The sequence below is a fragment of the Malaclemys terrapin genome, chromosome 5, assembly GCF_027887155.1.
Source record: "Malaclemys terrapin pileata isolate rMalTer1 chromosome 5, rMalTer1.hap1, whole genome shotgun sequence".
In the NCBI taxonomy this organism is placed as follows: domain Eukaryota; kingdom Metazoa; phylum Chordata; order Testudines; family Emydidae; genus Malaclemys; species Malaclemys terrapin.
The window spans coordinates 33,168,969-33,184,058 of record NC_071509.1 but is presented as its reverse complement, the minus strand read 5'-3'; the positions used below and the strand labels follow the sequence as shown (position 1 = coordinate 33,184,058).

The following is a 15,090-nucleotide window of genomic DNA, read 5'->3' as shown; positions in this document are numbered from 1 at the left end:
TGGACTGTAGATTAACGCTCCATCATACAGCAAGTCTGAATTAAGTTCCAAGGTAGGATTTAGACTATACATGAACTGCAGTTTCAAAAAGTTGAACACCACAGTGTGAAGAATGCCAATGGCCATGTCAAAATAGGGCTTCCACAACTGGTCCAACCAGTGGAACTTGGCAACCATGGCGAACTACTTCTTCTAAAAACCTTGGTGTAAACAAAGGAACACAGGACCTGGAAGGGACCCTCTGGGTCACTGAGTCGAGTCCCCTGCTATGCGGGCAATCCTGTCATATAATTTCATTCACAAATTTATCAAGCTCCATCTTAAAACTAGTTAGCTTGCCCCCTCTACTCCTTTTACAAGGCTGCTCCAGAACCTCACTCGTCTTATGGTTAGAAACCTTCTTATAATCCTCAGTCTATATTTGTTCATGCCCCTTTATACACATTTTACCCTACTGTTTACCCCCCCCCACACCTGTGCCTCTCTAAATATTTATAGAGAGCCATCATAGATTCTCAGTTAGCCTTTGTTTTGCAAGGCAAAACAAGACAAGCTCTTTTAGTCTCCACTCACATGAGAGGTCCTGCATTCCCCTGATCATCCTAGTAGCCCTTCTCTGCATCTGTTCCAGTCTGAATTCATCTTTCTTGAATATGGGTGACCAGAATTGTACATAGTATTCAAGATGAGGTCTTACCAGTGCCTTGTGCAATGGCATTAATACTTCCTAACTCTACTGGAAATGCATATAAGGATCACATTTGCTACTGCTGTTACTTTTTTAAACAGACACATCGCACTCGTGGCTTATATTCTTCCTGTGATTGACTAATACAGCCAGATCTTTCTCTTTCTCTGTTGTTTCCAACTGATTAACAGTTTATAGCAGAAATTCTTGTTATTAGTTCCTAAGTGCATGCCACTGCACTTCATACTATTAAATTTCAATCTATTTCTATTACTCTAGTCCTCTAGGTCATCCAATTCTTCCTGTATGATATTTTGATCCTCCTCTGTATTGACAATGCCTCTAAACTTTCTGTCATCAGCAAATTTCATTAGCACTTTTCTACTTTTTGTGCCAAGGCCATTATTGAAATGTATTAAATAACATCAGTCCCAAGATATTAAAGAAATTACTGTCTGTGTCAAGTAACACATCACTGAGGCCTGGTCTACACTCGGAGGTTATGTCGAATTTAGCAGCGTTAACTAGAATTAACCCTGCACCCGTCCACACAACGAAGCTATTTATTTAAACATAGAGGTCTCTTTAAATCGATTTCTGTACTCCTCCCCGAGGGGAGTAGCGCTAAATTCGACATGGCCATGTCGAATTAGGGTAGGTGTGGATGGAATTCGACGCTAATAGCTCCAGGAGCTATCCCACAGTGCACCACTCTGTTGACGCTCTGGACAGCAGTCCGAGCTCGGATGCTCTGACCAGCCACCAGCCACACAGGAAAAGCCCCGGGAAAATTTGAATTCCTTTTCCTGTCTGGCCAGTTTGAATCTCATTTCCTGTTTGGACATCGTGGCGAGCTCAGCAGCACTGGCAACGATACAGAGCTCTCCAGCAGAGGTGACCATGCAATCGCAGAATAGAAAGAGGGCCCCAGCATGGACTGATCGGGAAGTCTTGCATCTGATCGCTGTGTGGGGCGATGAGTCCGTGCTTTCAGAGCTGCGATCGAAAAAACGGAATGCAAAGATCTACGAGAAGATCTCAAAAGCCATGACAGAGAGAGGATACAGCCGGGATGCAACGCAGTGCCGCGTGAAAATCAAGGAGCTGAGACAAGGGTACCAGAAGACCGAAACATCAAACGGACGCTCCGGATCCCAGCCCCAGACATGCCGTTTCTACGAGGCACTGCATTCCATTCTAGGGATGGCCGCCACCACTACCCCACCACAGTCCGTGGACTCTGACGATGGGGTATTGTCGACGGACGCTTCCTCGGAGATGTTCGCGGACGGGGAAGATGAGGAAGGAGATGAGGAGGACGAGGCAGTCGACAGCGCTTTCAACACTGATTTCCCCGACAACCAGGATCTCTTCATCACCCTCACGGAGATCCCCTACCAACCCTCCCAAGGCGGTAACCCGGACCGTCAATCAGGGTTTTAGTCCTTGCCAGTGCAGCTACTGGAAAAGTTTGTCAACATGTCCGTTTTTTCATGATTAGTTTGCCCTAGGCGCTTTAGTTTTTAGTCCTTGCCAGTGCAGCTACTGGAAAATTCTGTCAATATGTCCAGGGATAGAGCAGAAATCCTCCTCGGACATCTCCACGAAGCTCTCCTGGAGGTATTGTGAAAGCCTTTGCATCAGGTTCCTGGGGAGAGCGGCCTTATTGCGTCCTCCATGGTAGGAAACTTTTCCGCGCCAGGCTAGCAGCAAGTACTCCAAGATCATTGCCTCGCAAAGCATGGCGGCATACGGCCCTGGTGTTTGCTGGCATTCACGCAGCATGCGGTCTTTCTCTGTCTCCGAAATCCTCATCAGAGTGATCTCACTCATGGTGACCTGCTTTGAATTAGGGGAATGTTAGTATTGGGACTGACTGCCTGTTCCTTTACATAACTGTAACCGGCAGTTTAAAGCCACGCGGTGGAGGTGGGACAGGGGCAGCAAGCAGGGATCTTTCCCGGGGACAGCTGCGAGGAGGGTGGGACAGGGGCAGAGTTCATGCTGGCCGAATTGCCGGCAGCAGGAACTGGCCAACGCTCGGAGCATTGCTTGGAACGTGAAAGGAGGGCACTGCTATAAATTAAGCTTTAAGCAGCCAAAAGTCTACGGCTTACCATGTCCGCCTGCTAGCCGAATTCCGTTGTCCGGCCCCGCTTGTGTGATCTGTACAGCAAGACCCCAGGCACTCAATGGGAAGGCCAAAAATTCAACCTTGTACTGAGTGCACATGTGATAGGTACTGTGCATGGTCTTGTTCACAGAGAAAGACTATTTTCATTGTTCGCAAAACTGTATCTTTGTGAGGAATTCACTCCCTTTCTCCCATCCCACAGCTGCGAGTGTCTCCCAAGCTACCCCGGCATCCCCCTCCCAGAGGCTGGCGCAGATCAGGCGACGAAAGAAAAGGACACGGGACGAGATGTTCTCAGAACTTATGGGCTGCTCCCGAGCCGAGGCGGCACAGCAGACCCAGTGGAGGGAGAACATGTCGCAATACCAGCGATCACACAGCGAACGGGAGGACAGGTGGCGGCAGGAAGATCAGCAGGCGACTCAAACGCTGCTTGGACTAATGAGGGAGCAAACGGACACTCTCCGGCGCCTTGTAGATGTTCTGCAGGACCGGAGGCAGGAGGACAGAGCCCCGCTGCATTCTATCTCTAACTGCCCTCCCCTGCCACAAAGTCCCATCCCCCCCTCACCGAAAGTCCCAAGAAGGAGGGGCGTCAGGGGCCGTGAAAACAGTCACTCCACCCCTGCAGACTACTCAAGTAGCAGAAGGCTCTCATTCCCAAAGATTTGATAAGTCCTTTCCTTCACTCCAAAAGCACCTCAGCCAAGCCCCCGTCCCAGTTTCATCCCCCTGTGTAGTTGTTAATAAAAAATACATTTCTGTTAATTACTGTTTCCGTCATGTTCTTTTAGAGGAGAGTGTGTTTTAAGGGGGGTAAGGGGGTTGGTAATTGGAGAGGACAGTCACCTTTACCAGGGTACAGACATGGGGGCAGGTTCAGCAGAAGGTCACACACACATCAGTCACTAGGCACCCTGGTCAGTCTGGGAGGTGGTTTTCATGTTCTGTGTGGGGGGGCTATGTGAGTTTGTGGCGGGGAAGGGCGGTTACAGATTTTATGCAGCGGTCCTAAGCCTGGATGACAGAGCAACGCAGCAGGGGATCTGTAACCGCCCTCCCCCACCACAAAGTCACATAGCCCCCACACACAAAGTCCCGAAAAGGAGGGGTGGCAGGCTCCGTTGAAACAACCAGTCCACCACTGTGGACCGCTCTAGGAGCAGGAGCCTGTCATTCCTCGAGTTTAGAAGCATCCTTTCCATCACTACACCCGCTCCCCACCACAGTCTGCGTCCCAGTTTCAACACTTTACCACAAAAACCTTAATAAAGAAAAACGGTATTAATGAACAAAGTTTCATTTATTTTATTTTTAAAGGTGTGTTGGAAGGTGGGGAAGGAGGTTGGTAACTGGAGAGGATAGTCAACATTAACTGGGTAAAGAAACGGGGGCAGGTTCAGCTTCTGTTTAAACAAACTTAATAGTCACAGGTTATCCTGCTCACTCTGGAACCTAGCTTTCAAAGCTTCCCGGATGCACAGCGTGTCCCGCTGGGCTCTTCTAATCGCCCGGCTGTCTGGCTGGGCGTAATCAGCAGCCAGGCAATTTGCCTCAACCTCCCACCCCACCATAAATGTCTCCCCCTTGCTCTCACAGAGATTGTGGAGCACACAGCAAGCTGCAATAACAATGGGGATATTGGTTTTGCTGAGATCAGAGCGAGTCAGTAAGCTTCTCCATCTCCCCTTGAGACGTCCAAAAGCACACTCCACCACCATTCTGCACTTGCTCAGCCGGTAGTTGAAAAGTTCTTTTTCACTGTCCAGGGCACCTGTATAGGGCTTCATGAGCCATGGCATTAGCGGGTAGGCTGGGTTCCTGAGGATCACTATAGGCACCTCCACATCCCCAACAGTTATTTTGTGGTCCGGGAAGTAAATACCTTCCTGCAGCCATCTAAACAGACCAGAGTTCCTGAAAACGCAAGCATCATGAACCTTGCCTGGCCGTCCGACGTTGATGTTGGTAAAACGTCCGCTATGGTCCACCAGTGCTTGCAACACCATTGAAAAGTAGCCCTTTTGGTTTATGTACTGGCTGGCCTGGTGGTCCGGTCCCAGGATAGGGATGTGAGTTCCATCTATAGCCCCACCGCAGTTTGGGAATCCCATTGCAGCGAAGCCATCTATGATCACCTGCATGTTTCCCAGGGTCACTACCTTTGAGAGCAGTAGCTCAATGATTGCATTGGCTACTTGCATCACAGCAACCCCCACGGTAGATTTGCCCACTCCAAAGTGATTCACAACTGACCAGTAGCTGTCTGGCGTTGCAAGCTTCCAGAAGGCTATGGCCACTCGCTTCTGGACAATCAGGGCTGCTTGCATCTGGGTGTCCTTGTGCTTCAGGGCAGGGGACAGCAACTCACAAAGTTCCAGGAAAGTTCCCTTACACATCCTAAAGTTTCGCAGCCACTGTGATTCATCCCAGACCTGCAGCACTATGCGGTCCCACCAGTCCATGCTTATTTCCTGGGCCCAGAATCGCCGTTCCACAGCATCAACATGACCCATTGCCACCATGATGTTCACGGCGCAGAGTCCCGTGCTTTGTGAGAGGTCTGTGCCCCTCCCAGACTTAATGTCCTCACCGCGCTGCCGTAGTCTCCTCGCCCGATTTCTCAGCATCTGCCTCTGAAAAAGGTGGATGATAAGGTGCGAGGTGTTGACAATGGCCATAACTGCAGCGATGATCGCAGCGGGCTCCATGCTCGCAGTGCTGTGGCGTCCGCGCTGTCAATCACCAGAAAAGTGTGTGAACTGATTGCCCGCTGGCGCTTTCATGGAGGGAGGGCGGGAGTGAGGGTTGAATGACGACAGTTACCCAAAACCACCCTTGATACATTTTTTGCCCCAGCAGGCATTGGGGGCTCGACCCAGAATTCCAATGGGCAGCGGGGACTGTGGGAACTGTGGGATATCTGCCCACAGTGCACCGCTTCCAATGTCGACGCTTGCCCCGTTAGTGTGGACTCACAAAGTCGAATTACTGTCCTTAGTGTGGATACACACATTCAACTTTGTAATATCAGTTCCACAAAAATTCGCTTTAAGTAAAATCGAACTACTCTCATAGTGTAGACATACCCTAAGTGTTTAAGGACAATGCCTGTATTTACATTTGAATATGTGCTTCAAGATGGCCCAGGACACAGATTTTCTGTAACGCTGACTGTTGTATTTTTCTTTAGTGGAATATTAATGTACACTGCAAGATTATGCAGAGAAAATATAAATGCAAATGTCATAAACACGTGAGTGGCTTCAAGTCCTGGATAATCTAAAAATATAATGTAACTTACAATGTAGAGAGTGAATGGAGAGTATCAAAGGCACCTGGAGCAACTGTAGTAATTTGGTTGTCATATAAGGAGAGCAAACGGACAGAACTCAGTCCTGTGAAACTATCATTGCCTATACAGCTTATGCGATTGCTCCTTAGCATTCTGAAAAAGAAAGGATTAACATTTATTACTTTAGGGAAGGTCCAATAGAACCATTTTATCTAAACATCTTTCTATGTTTTATTACGCTTAGATACCATTTATTAAATTTAATCATATACTACATCTAATGTATGAAGATTTTCTTGCACATTAACCATTTTGGTATTCAATATAGTTAAATATTACAAAAAATGAAGTATAATTAGATCATATATATATATATATATAGTATTATTGCAGAGCAACAGAAAAACTAAACTGAGGCATATTTTTGAAGACACCATTTATTATAATGAAAACTCACTATAATTTTAGTGTTTTAGCTATGTGAATATTTCAGTAACTTTACAACTCATGTGAAGATACCAGTTGAGAACTGGGACAGCTTTCTCTTTGCTAAGACAACTGCTTCTACAAATTAAACATTTACATAGTTATTTGTTACAATTTTTATATATTCTGATGGCATTTCACAGTCCATATTTCTGTTCATTAACATATGTAAACTAAATTGCAGAAAGCACTCTTAACTTGCTCAACAAATCTCAATTAACAGAAACCAGTGTGAATCTGACACAGTGGTCCCAAAACGGTGGGGTACTCCCCCTAGGGGGGCATGGAGTAACATCCAGGAGGCACAGAGGAGCCTGGGAAACCCCATGGGTGAGGGAAGATAGGGAGTGCCACCCAGCTCCACTCTGCCTTCAGCCCTGCTCTGGTCCTGCTCCTGGCCCCAGCCCTGGCTCCATGGCCCAGGGGTGATGGAGAGACAAATTCTATTACTAGGAAGGGGAGTGCAAGAGGAAAAGTTTGGGCACCACTGTTTTAACAACAAGTAGAAAGTTTAGAATCTTAAAAACAAAAACAACCTTCCTAAAAATAGATTTCTCTAAGTAATATTATAGGATCAATGCAGTTTCAAGTTTTGCTCTTTTTGTGCCTGTTTGTCAATAAACCCTAGAATTATTTTTCCTATCTAGATTCATAAGAACAGCAACTAACAGTGTCAAGAGTTTGAAATAAAAACAAAGCTAATTTATTTAAAATTTAAAATCCTAGGTACAATGTATCCAAAAATATCTGCATCCTTCTTTGCTGCAGAGCCCAGAAGACTGCAGCTGTTGGCTCCGCAGAGGGCTGAGCCGTTGATTAGAAAGTTTAGCGTGCAAGAGAAGCCCCAGAACAAAAACACAGTTCTGTGGCTGAGTTGAGGAGTTACCCAGGGAGCAGAGAAGACTAGGTAAGGACGTAATAATAACTTGAAGTTAGAGCCCATTGAATCATCATCTTTGGCTAACTGACATTGAATCGTTGAGGAAAGACCCTTATCCCACATTTCAGCATCCACTGAATCTATCTCCTTCCTCTGGTGTAATTCCCAACAACAATTAGCATGGACAGAATCAAAAATTCTATTCTAAGGATGTGGCAGTGCAGAATGTATAATTTCCATGGCTACAGAGGAGATGGTTATTTCCATCTGCTCACAGAACCAGGAGCAGCTGCAGCTGCTGCATAGTTCAGTGGGCATGTACAGTTTTTGTAGACACAGAAATGAATTTCAACTCGATCAGGCCCAAAGTCAATGAATTCACACTGAGTGGAAAAGCTTGGTGTAAAATGGAAGTAAGAGCTAGGATATGCTTCCATATCCCATAGTTTTTTCTTCAAAATGAAGGTTACAAAAAACATAGGAATTTACTTCGAGTCTAAGAGATCTGGCATCGAGCGGGAAGAAAGACACCCAGTTAGTAGACTTACAATGTTTTGAGACTTTCTAGTCCTTTAAACATCTTGTGTCGAATAGTCTCCAAACGGTTACTGGTGAGCAACAGTTCATTCACACCAGATGCTCCTTCAAATGCTCCTTCTTCAATATCTGTGATCTTGTTATTGCTCAGATTTCTATTTTACATTAATGAAAAAGAATTAAAGGAAAAAAAAAGACTTTTTTAGCGTCTTAGGCTAATTAACTGTTAAAGAAACACTGCAGACTACCATAGCTTTAGGTTACTTTAAGTAGTTACTATGTAAAACTGGAGAATAAATTCAAAGAGTAAAATATCCAATACAGAGATTTTAATCCTGCAAAGCAAATTTCAGTACAACCTTAACAATAGAGACTGGGATTTTCAAAGGAAGTTTGGTTTTTATCTCCTACTGAAAGAATCTGAGGGTTGCTACCAGTGCATGCATAATACAAGAAAATGTTTTCATCAAAATTTTTAAAGATACTCAATTAAAATACATAGTGTTTTAATGTTTTCATTCCTTGCAATGTTTTGAATCCAATCAACAATGTAATGTTGGTGCCTGAGAAACAAAACTGAAACTAACTAGTTTAGTTTCAGTTTCTAAGTTGAGAGAGATACAAAAAGTAAATAAGTAGCACAAATGATGACAATTAAACAAAATATTCATGATCTATACTATACTATTACTAATTTTTAAACCAACAAGAGGTATGGTTTATGTCTCTACCTCTTGTGGAGAACAGTTTTTTTGTCAAAGTGTTGAAATTAGACTCAAAATGAGTAGAAGTGGCTTTGTATTTTGAAAAAGTATCTAATTTCAATATTTACACATTGCTTTAAAGATTTTAGTGATACATCTGTAATACTTTATTTTGCGTTCTTCAAATAGCCATATTCATATTTTACTTAAATTTTAGTTTAAACAACACCAAATATGTATTTATTCACAGTGTGACGTTATAATACAGTAATGACTTTTTACATGATCAAAACAACATATACAATGTAGTGATGCTAAAGTCTTATTTCTTTTACTTGCTGGTATTTATGATATTTGGAAGAAAAACAAACATAAGTTGATGGTTTTGGGAACATCGCTTTTATTTATTCAATTTAAGAAAACATATTAATTATTCATTACATCTAAAATACATAGTCATGCCAGAATGAATCTGTATCAGTATCTGACAAATGCAAAACCTAAGGTTGTTGCTTCAGCTGAGTTTTGACTACTCAGTTCTTGCATAATATTAGTTTCAAATATACCTTGCCCTTGATGAAGGAGATGATTTGGTCTTTGTGGTTAAAGCACAGGTCTGGGAACCAAGAACTCTTTATCCCTAATCCCAGATTCACAGATGACTTGATGTGTGGTCCAGGACAACCTCCTTAGTTTCTTATTATCTGACTTTCTCCATGTGTAAAGTATGAATATTACTGTACTATTTACCTATTGTTCAAGGATTAGTTAACATTTGTAAAACTCATCAGTGAGACAAAGTTATATATATATATATTTATATAATGTTATTAGTATTGACAGAACATCAACTCGATTAACTATTTAGGCCCTACTCCTCCAATGTGCTGATCTATGACCTTTCCCCTGCTTCCACTGCATTTGCTGCTTGCAATAATAATGATATTATTAGGATATATGACTGATCTTGGTGTGTTTCTCATTAGTTTGGAACAGACAAGGGGACAAGTATGTGAACACAACTAATTGGATTGTCAGGCTGGCTATATTAACAATTTGATACATAGAAATTGTTAGGAAATAATTGAGAAAGGATTGACATGACTGGTTAGTTTTAATGATTAGGATTAATTATGGAAATCCAGAATGCCACAGATGGAATAGTATCAGGGGGTAGCCGTGTTAGTCTGTATCTACAAAAACAACAAGGAGTCTGGTGGCACCTTAAAGATTAACAGATTTATTTGGGCATAAGCTTTCGTGGGTAAAAACCTCACTTCTTCAGATGCATAGAGTGAAAGTTACAGATGCAGGCATTATATACTGACACATGGAGAGCAGGGAGTTACTTCGGAAGTGGAGAACCAGTGTTGACAGGGCCAATTCAATCAGGGTGGATGTAGTCCTCTCCCAATAATAGTTGAGGAGGTGTCAATTCCAGGAGAGGAAAAGCTTCTTCTGTAATGAGCCAGCCACTCCCAGTTCCTATTCAAGCCCAGATTAATGGTGTTAAATTTGCTGTTTCTCTTTGAAATCTGTTTCTGAAGTTTTTTTGTTTAATGATAGTGACTTTTAAATTTAACACCATTAATCTGGGCTTGAATAGGAACTGGGAGTGGCTGGCTCATTACAGAAGCAGAGTTTCCTCTCCTGGAATTGACACCTCCTCATCTATTATTGGGAGAGGACTACATCCACCCTGATTGAATTGGCCCTGTCAACACTGGTTCTCCACTTGCAAAGTAACTCCCCTTTCTCCATGTGTCAGTATATAATGCCTGCATCTGTAACTTTCACTCTATGCATCTGAAGAAGTGAGGTTTTTACCCACGAAAGCTTATGCCCAAATAAATCTGTTAGTCTTTAAGGTGCCACCAGACTCTTTGTTGTTTTTACAGATGGAATAGGCACAGGTATTGCCCTTCTGATAATTGGGGTATCAGAACAAATATGGGTATGTATCCATGACATCTAGATAATGTGGGGTAGAAGGCACCTTGCCTAGTTTTCTTTTCTTGGGTTCTCTCGGGCTCTGAACTGGTGTCAACTGGATCTGTGGATCTGTGGCTTTCTGAGGTTCTCTATTTGCTAATTTTCATCTATTTTTTTTCTTCATCATCTTTTATAGTGTAAATATTAAATGTGTTTATTACCATGACACTATTGGTTACACAGGCGGTTTGGTTGGATAATTTTATGCTGTGATGGTTGTACCAGGACTTTTGAGGCCCCCTGATGGGAGACCTTGTGGTCCTACCACATCCTGCCCCAGGAAAGGAGCAGTGAAGGTGGGGGTCCTCTAGGCCTGCTTAGAGAGGCTGCATAGAAGCAGCCAATCAGAGCTCAGAAGGCTCAGAAAAAAAGAGCTACAGGGCCTGAGCAGGTCAGTTACTGGCTGGGACGTGAGTGGCAAGGAAGGGTGCTCTTTTCTGGCCCCAGGAGCCTGAGAGAGAACCAGAAATTGAATTTTGGCAGCATTTTGCTTTCTGCACGGAGAGAGAGGACCTGAGAACTGTAACTCTAAGGTAATGGGTGAAAGGAAAGAGATTCAGTAATGGGTGAAAAGGAAGAAGCCCAGGGAAAATACTAGCAGCTAACAGAGTTGAAGGGAGTATTGTGTGACTGCTGTTCATAGGGTCCCTGTGTTGGGACCCAGAGTAGTGGGTGGGCCCAGGTTCCCCCACTGGCCACTGGGGAAGTGGCCCAAGCCCCAAGAAGGGGATAAGGCTTGTTTAGAAGCCCAAACAAAGGGCTGGAATTTAAAGGGTTCAGGGATGGGACTGAAGACCCTGGAAAGGGCAGACAGACCATCTGGTGAATTCTTGGTTACCCACTAGAAAGGGATTGAACTTGAGAGAGGACCTGGCTGGAGAGCTGGGGCAGGGAGAACTGGTGAAGATAGAGTCTCCAGAGAGAAAGCCCTGGAAGCAGTACTTTATAACAGAGAAGGGGACAGGGAAGGACTTAAAAGTTAGCCCAGAAGGGACTGAGAATTGAGCCCAGAGACAGGACTGAAGATACTAACAAAGCCACAGCATAGTCCTTGTTGGACCTTTGTTACCCAGGAAGGGGTTCATTCATGCATATTGGCTGTGTGTGACTTGGCCGGAGAGTTGAGCCACTGACGAGCTGCATAGCAAGGTCAACAACCTATAGTGGGTGCCAGGAGCAGAAAAGATTGCAGCGCCACACCCAGCCAACAGGAGGCATTGCTGAGAGATGAGTGCCCCATCACAGTAATGTTTATAGGTAACATAGTTATTTGGTTTCTTTGTAAGTTATAATTGAATCTATACCACTTTACACTGCCAATCATTTCAATCCCAGAGAGAAAGGGGATTTCTTAGGAAATGGGTAGCCCATTTTGGTAAAGAACCTGTGATTGATTATTAATAATAAACATTGTATGATAAATCAGTTGTGTTATTACTTGTAAGGGTTACAAGTTACATCTGTGCAGGCAAACCCGTGAGCTTGTGCAAAGCTCCACGCAGGCACAGGGATCCTCTGCCTGCATGGTTGACATTGCAGATTCGGGTGGTTTTTTTTATTAAACATAATTAACTTATCTGCACCTTATTCAGTTACCTGCAGTACTTTTTAACATGTGAGATTTGTATTTGAAACTTACAGAACAGTATTAATAGCAATGCTAACTTTATGCTACATTTTTCTCTTTATTCTAGCCTCTTCTTAATGGTCCCAAATTCAAAACTACTCTGGGTTAAATTAGATAGCCACATTAAGATAGTGATTAAAATTCTCCGTTTTGTTGCCTCAAAGCACTCGATCCTAGAAATCAACATTTAAATTTAGATCACCTGAATCCTTTGCTGCATTCCGCTTCACAATATGAAAAACATAAAATCATTTAATGTATATTTTCATGTACGTTTTCTTGAGTATGAGACACTGATATCACTTTTGCTAACTTTGCATATTTGATTTCTTTAAAGAAATGTAGTGCTTGTGAAAAGGGCTAGATTGACAGCCTTATAGAATGAAGACCTGTTTATCCAGAGGATAGGAACAGCAGAGGAAACAGCAGTGCCAACATCTCTACATTGGCTTAACAACGGGTATGTCTACACTGCAGTAGAGGTATGATTGCAGTACTTGTAGACATGCCCGAGCTAGCGAGGTGGAGGACTAACAGCATGAAGCACAGACTCCCCAACATAGGCTGTACCAGCCTTCCCGACACCCTGGGTACAAAGTCCATGCTGTTGTGGCTTTGCTTATATTGGCACTCAAACTAGCTAGATTAAAGCTAGCTTGGGTATTTCTACACATGCTGCAATCAAACCTTCAACTATAGTGTAGACTTGTCCTAAATGACTCAACTGTGACCTAGAGTGACAAAGTAGGGGTGAGTGAGTAGTTAGAATAGACATGGCATTTGATCTTTGGTCTCTCTGAATATGCTACATGAATACTGATAAGTACCACCAGTGATGGTGGTTTTCGTGGGGTGGAGGACACCCTCCCACTAGGAACTGGACTGTGGATATCAACACATTTCACATAGGCTACTGAACAATCCTCAAACTGAGATAATTTTTGGCCACTGCTAACCTAGATGGCTCTTTTTTTACCGTCACATATAGCAGTCATTTTATTCCTTTCTTTATATAAAAATGAACAATGGATCATTTTTCATGAATTTGCTAGGATTGTATTCCCTTTCCTTGGTACTTATGTTTGCAGGAAACGTTAATAAAAAGACCGAACACTAAATATAGCTACAAGAAAGTGACGTCCTCTTTACTCTCTGACAAGTATTTCTGTCCTTCACTAAGGATAAACAAAAGACACTTCATAGTGTGTGGGGGGGGGGGGGGGGGAGAGGGGGGGTGTTCTTTTTTTGAAATGACTTATGAAACTGGTGAACATCTAAAATTCTCTTGGAATATGAATTGAGGACTTTAATTCACACAGATGAGCTATCTAGCCATTTCCCCAATCATTTAGTTTTGATATTTTTCCCTAATGATAGTTTGATAAAGCAAAAAGTCAAAGGCATATCCTGAATGTGCTGAAAGAGGCAGAATAGCATGGCTAGGGAGTAATAGAGGAAGTTACAAAAGATTACTGGAACTGGTTTTGAACTGCTTAGGTTGCTAGATCCCTGCTTTGGCTGAATAACAGACCGGCTGGCTGAACACTAAACTAAAGGTGTCAAAGCTGTACAGCATGTGAAGTTGCAACTGACTGTGCTTAGCTCTGTAGAAAAGAGCTGCCAACTTTGATCTAACTCACTGATTACGCCAAACCCATGCTACAGTCCACCTCTTGATTTCTGAATTGAATACACTGAATCTCTCAGATGTTAACTAATAAAGTTTATAGAAAAGTACAGAACAGATATCAGTGAAGATAAACTTACATTTTACGCAGCTGAGGAAGCTTCTTAAAGATCCCAGTCGCCTCTAACACGGTGAATTCATTGTTATTTAGTCTCCTGGAGAAAACAGCAACAATACAGTCACAAAATTATTCCAGCACCAACATTGCTTGACAGACTATTTTCTAGATTAGATGAATTTTTTCATAATATCTTAATTAAAATATCTGCAGTATTCAAGTAAGATTTCAATATATGCTGCCATTTCTAATTCTGTAGTCCCTGTGTACACAAATCCGCCATTAATTTCAATTAGAGTTAAGAATGCACAGGGCTCCAGGATCAAGAACAGAATGTAAATATTATAAATACAAAATCGTTTTAATTAAATATAAAATATGTTTTAATTTAGATCCTCTCTCTTTTTACTGATAAATAAAAATGCATAATAAACTAACATAAAAGTCCATTGAGGGAATCTGATGTTAGCATACCTTCTACCCTAATCTTGCTTCAGGGATAGGGCAATACCACTATGTTGCTACCCTCTCTCCTCTTGCTACTGGGAGGGGGAGCAATTGGCAGAACATACAAAGAGCTAGTTGCTGGCAATATTCAATTAGGGAACAAACAGGAGCAGTCTCATGACCCCATGAAGGTGTCATTTGTCACATCTATAAACTTTGTTTTGCAAGAGAGTTTCATGGTCCAGGACTAAAGGGCTGCTCATCTCTCTCCATGCAGATGGGGCGACTGCTCCACTGTTGAAGTTTTATTCCTCTCACGGACAACACATCACAAATATTCCAGGGATGATCCAATAGCAACTTGTAAATAAAAATCTTTAAGAAATATATGCAAACAACTGAAAATTGGTCCAGTGTTCATTACAGTATATTGGGTGGAGTCTGATAGACATCTGGAGATTCTCACAGAAATATCATTTACAAGGATGAAATTATTCTTTTATGCTTCCAGTCTGTTGACTAGGAATAAAGGGCTCTACAAAATAGCAGTGTTCT

The 15,090-nt window shown here is 42.8% G+C and overlaps 1 protein-coding gene across 5 annotated transcripts in view; it reads right to left on the bottom strand.

The window, feature by feature from the left end:
• SLIT2 (slit guidance ligand 2) overlaps positions 1-15,090 on the bottom strand; it is a 422,038-nt gene that overhangs the window by 78,883 nt on the left and 328,065 nt on the right. For all 5 annotated transcript variants that reach the window (XM_054030535.1, XM_054030533.1, XM_054030537.1 and 2 more), the window contains exons 16-18: positions 14,111-14,185; positions 8,032-8,175; positions 6,127-6,270 (exon numbers count right to left, since the gene is read on the bottom strand). In XM_054030535.1, the coding sequence (XP_053886510.1) occupies positions 6,127-6,270; positions 8,032-8,175; positions 14,111-14,185 (363 nt within the window). The remainder of the gene's footprint in view (positions 1-6,126; positions 6,271-8,031; positions 8,176-14,110; positions 14,186-15,090) is intronic.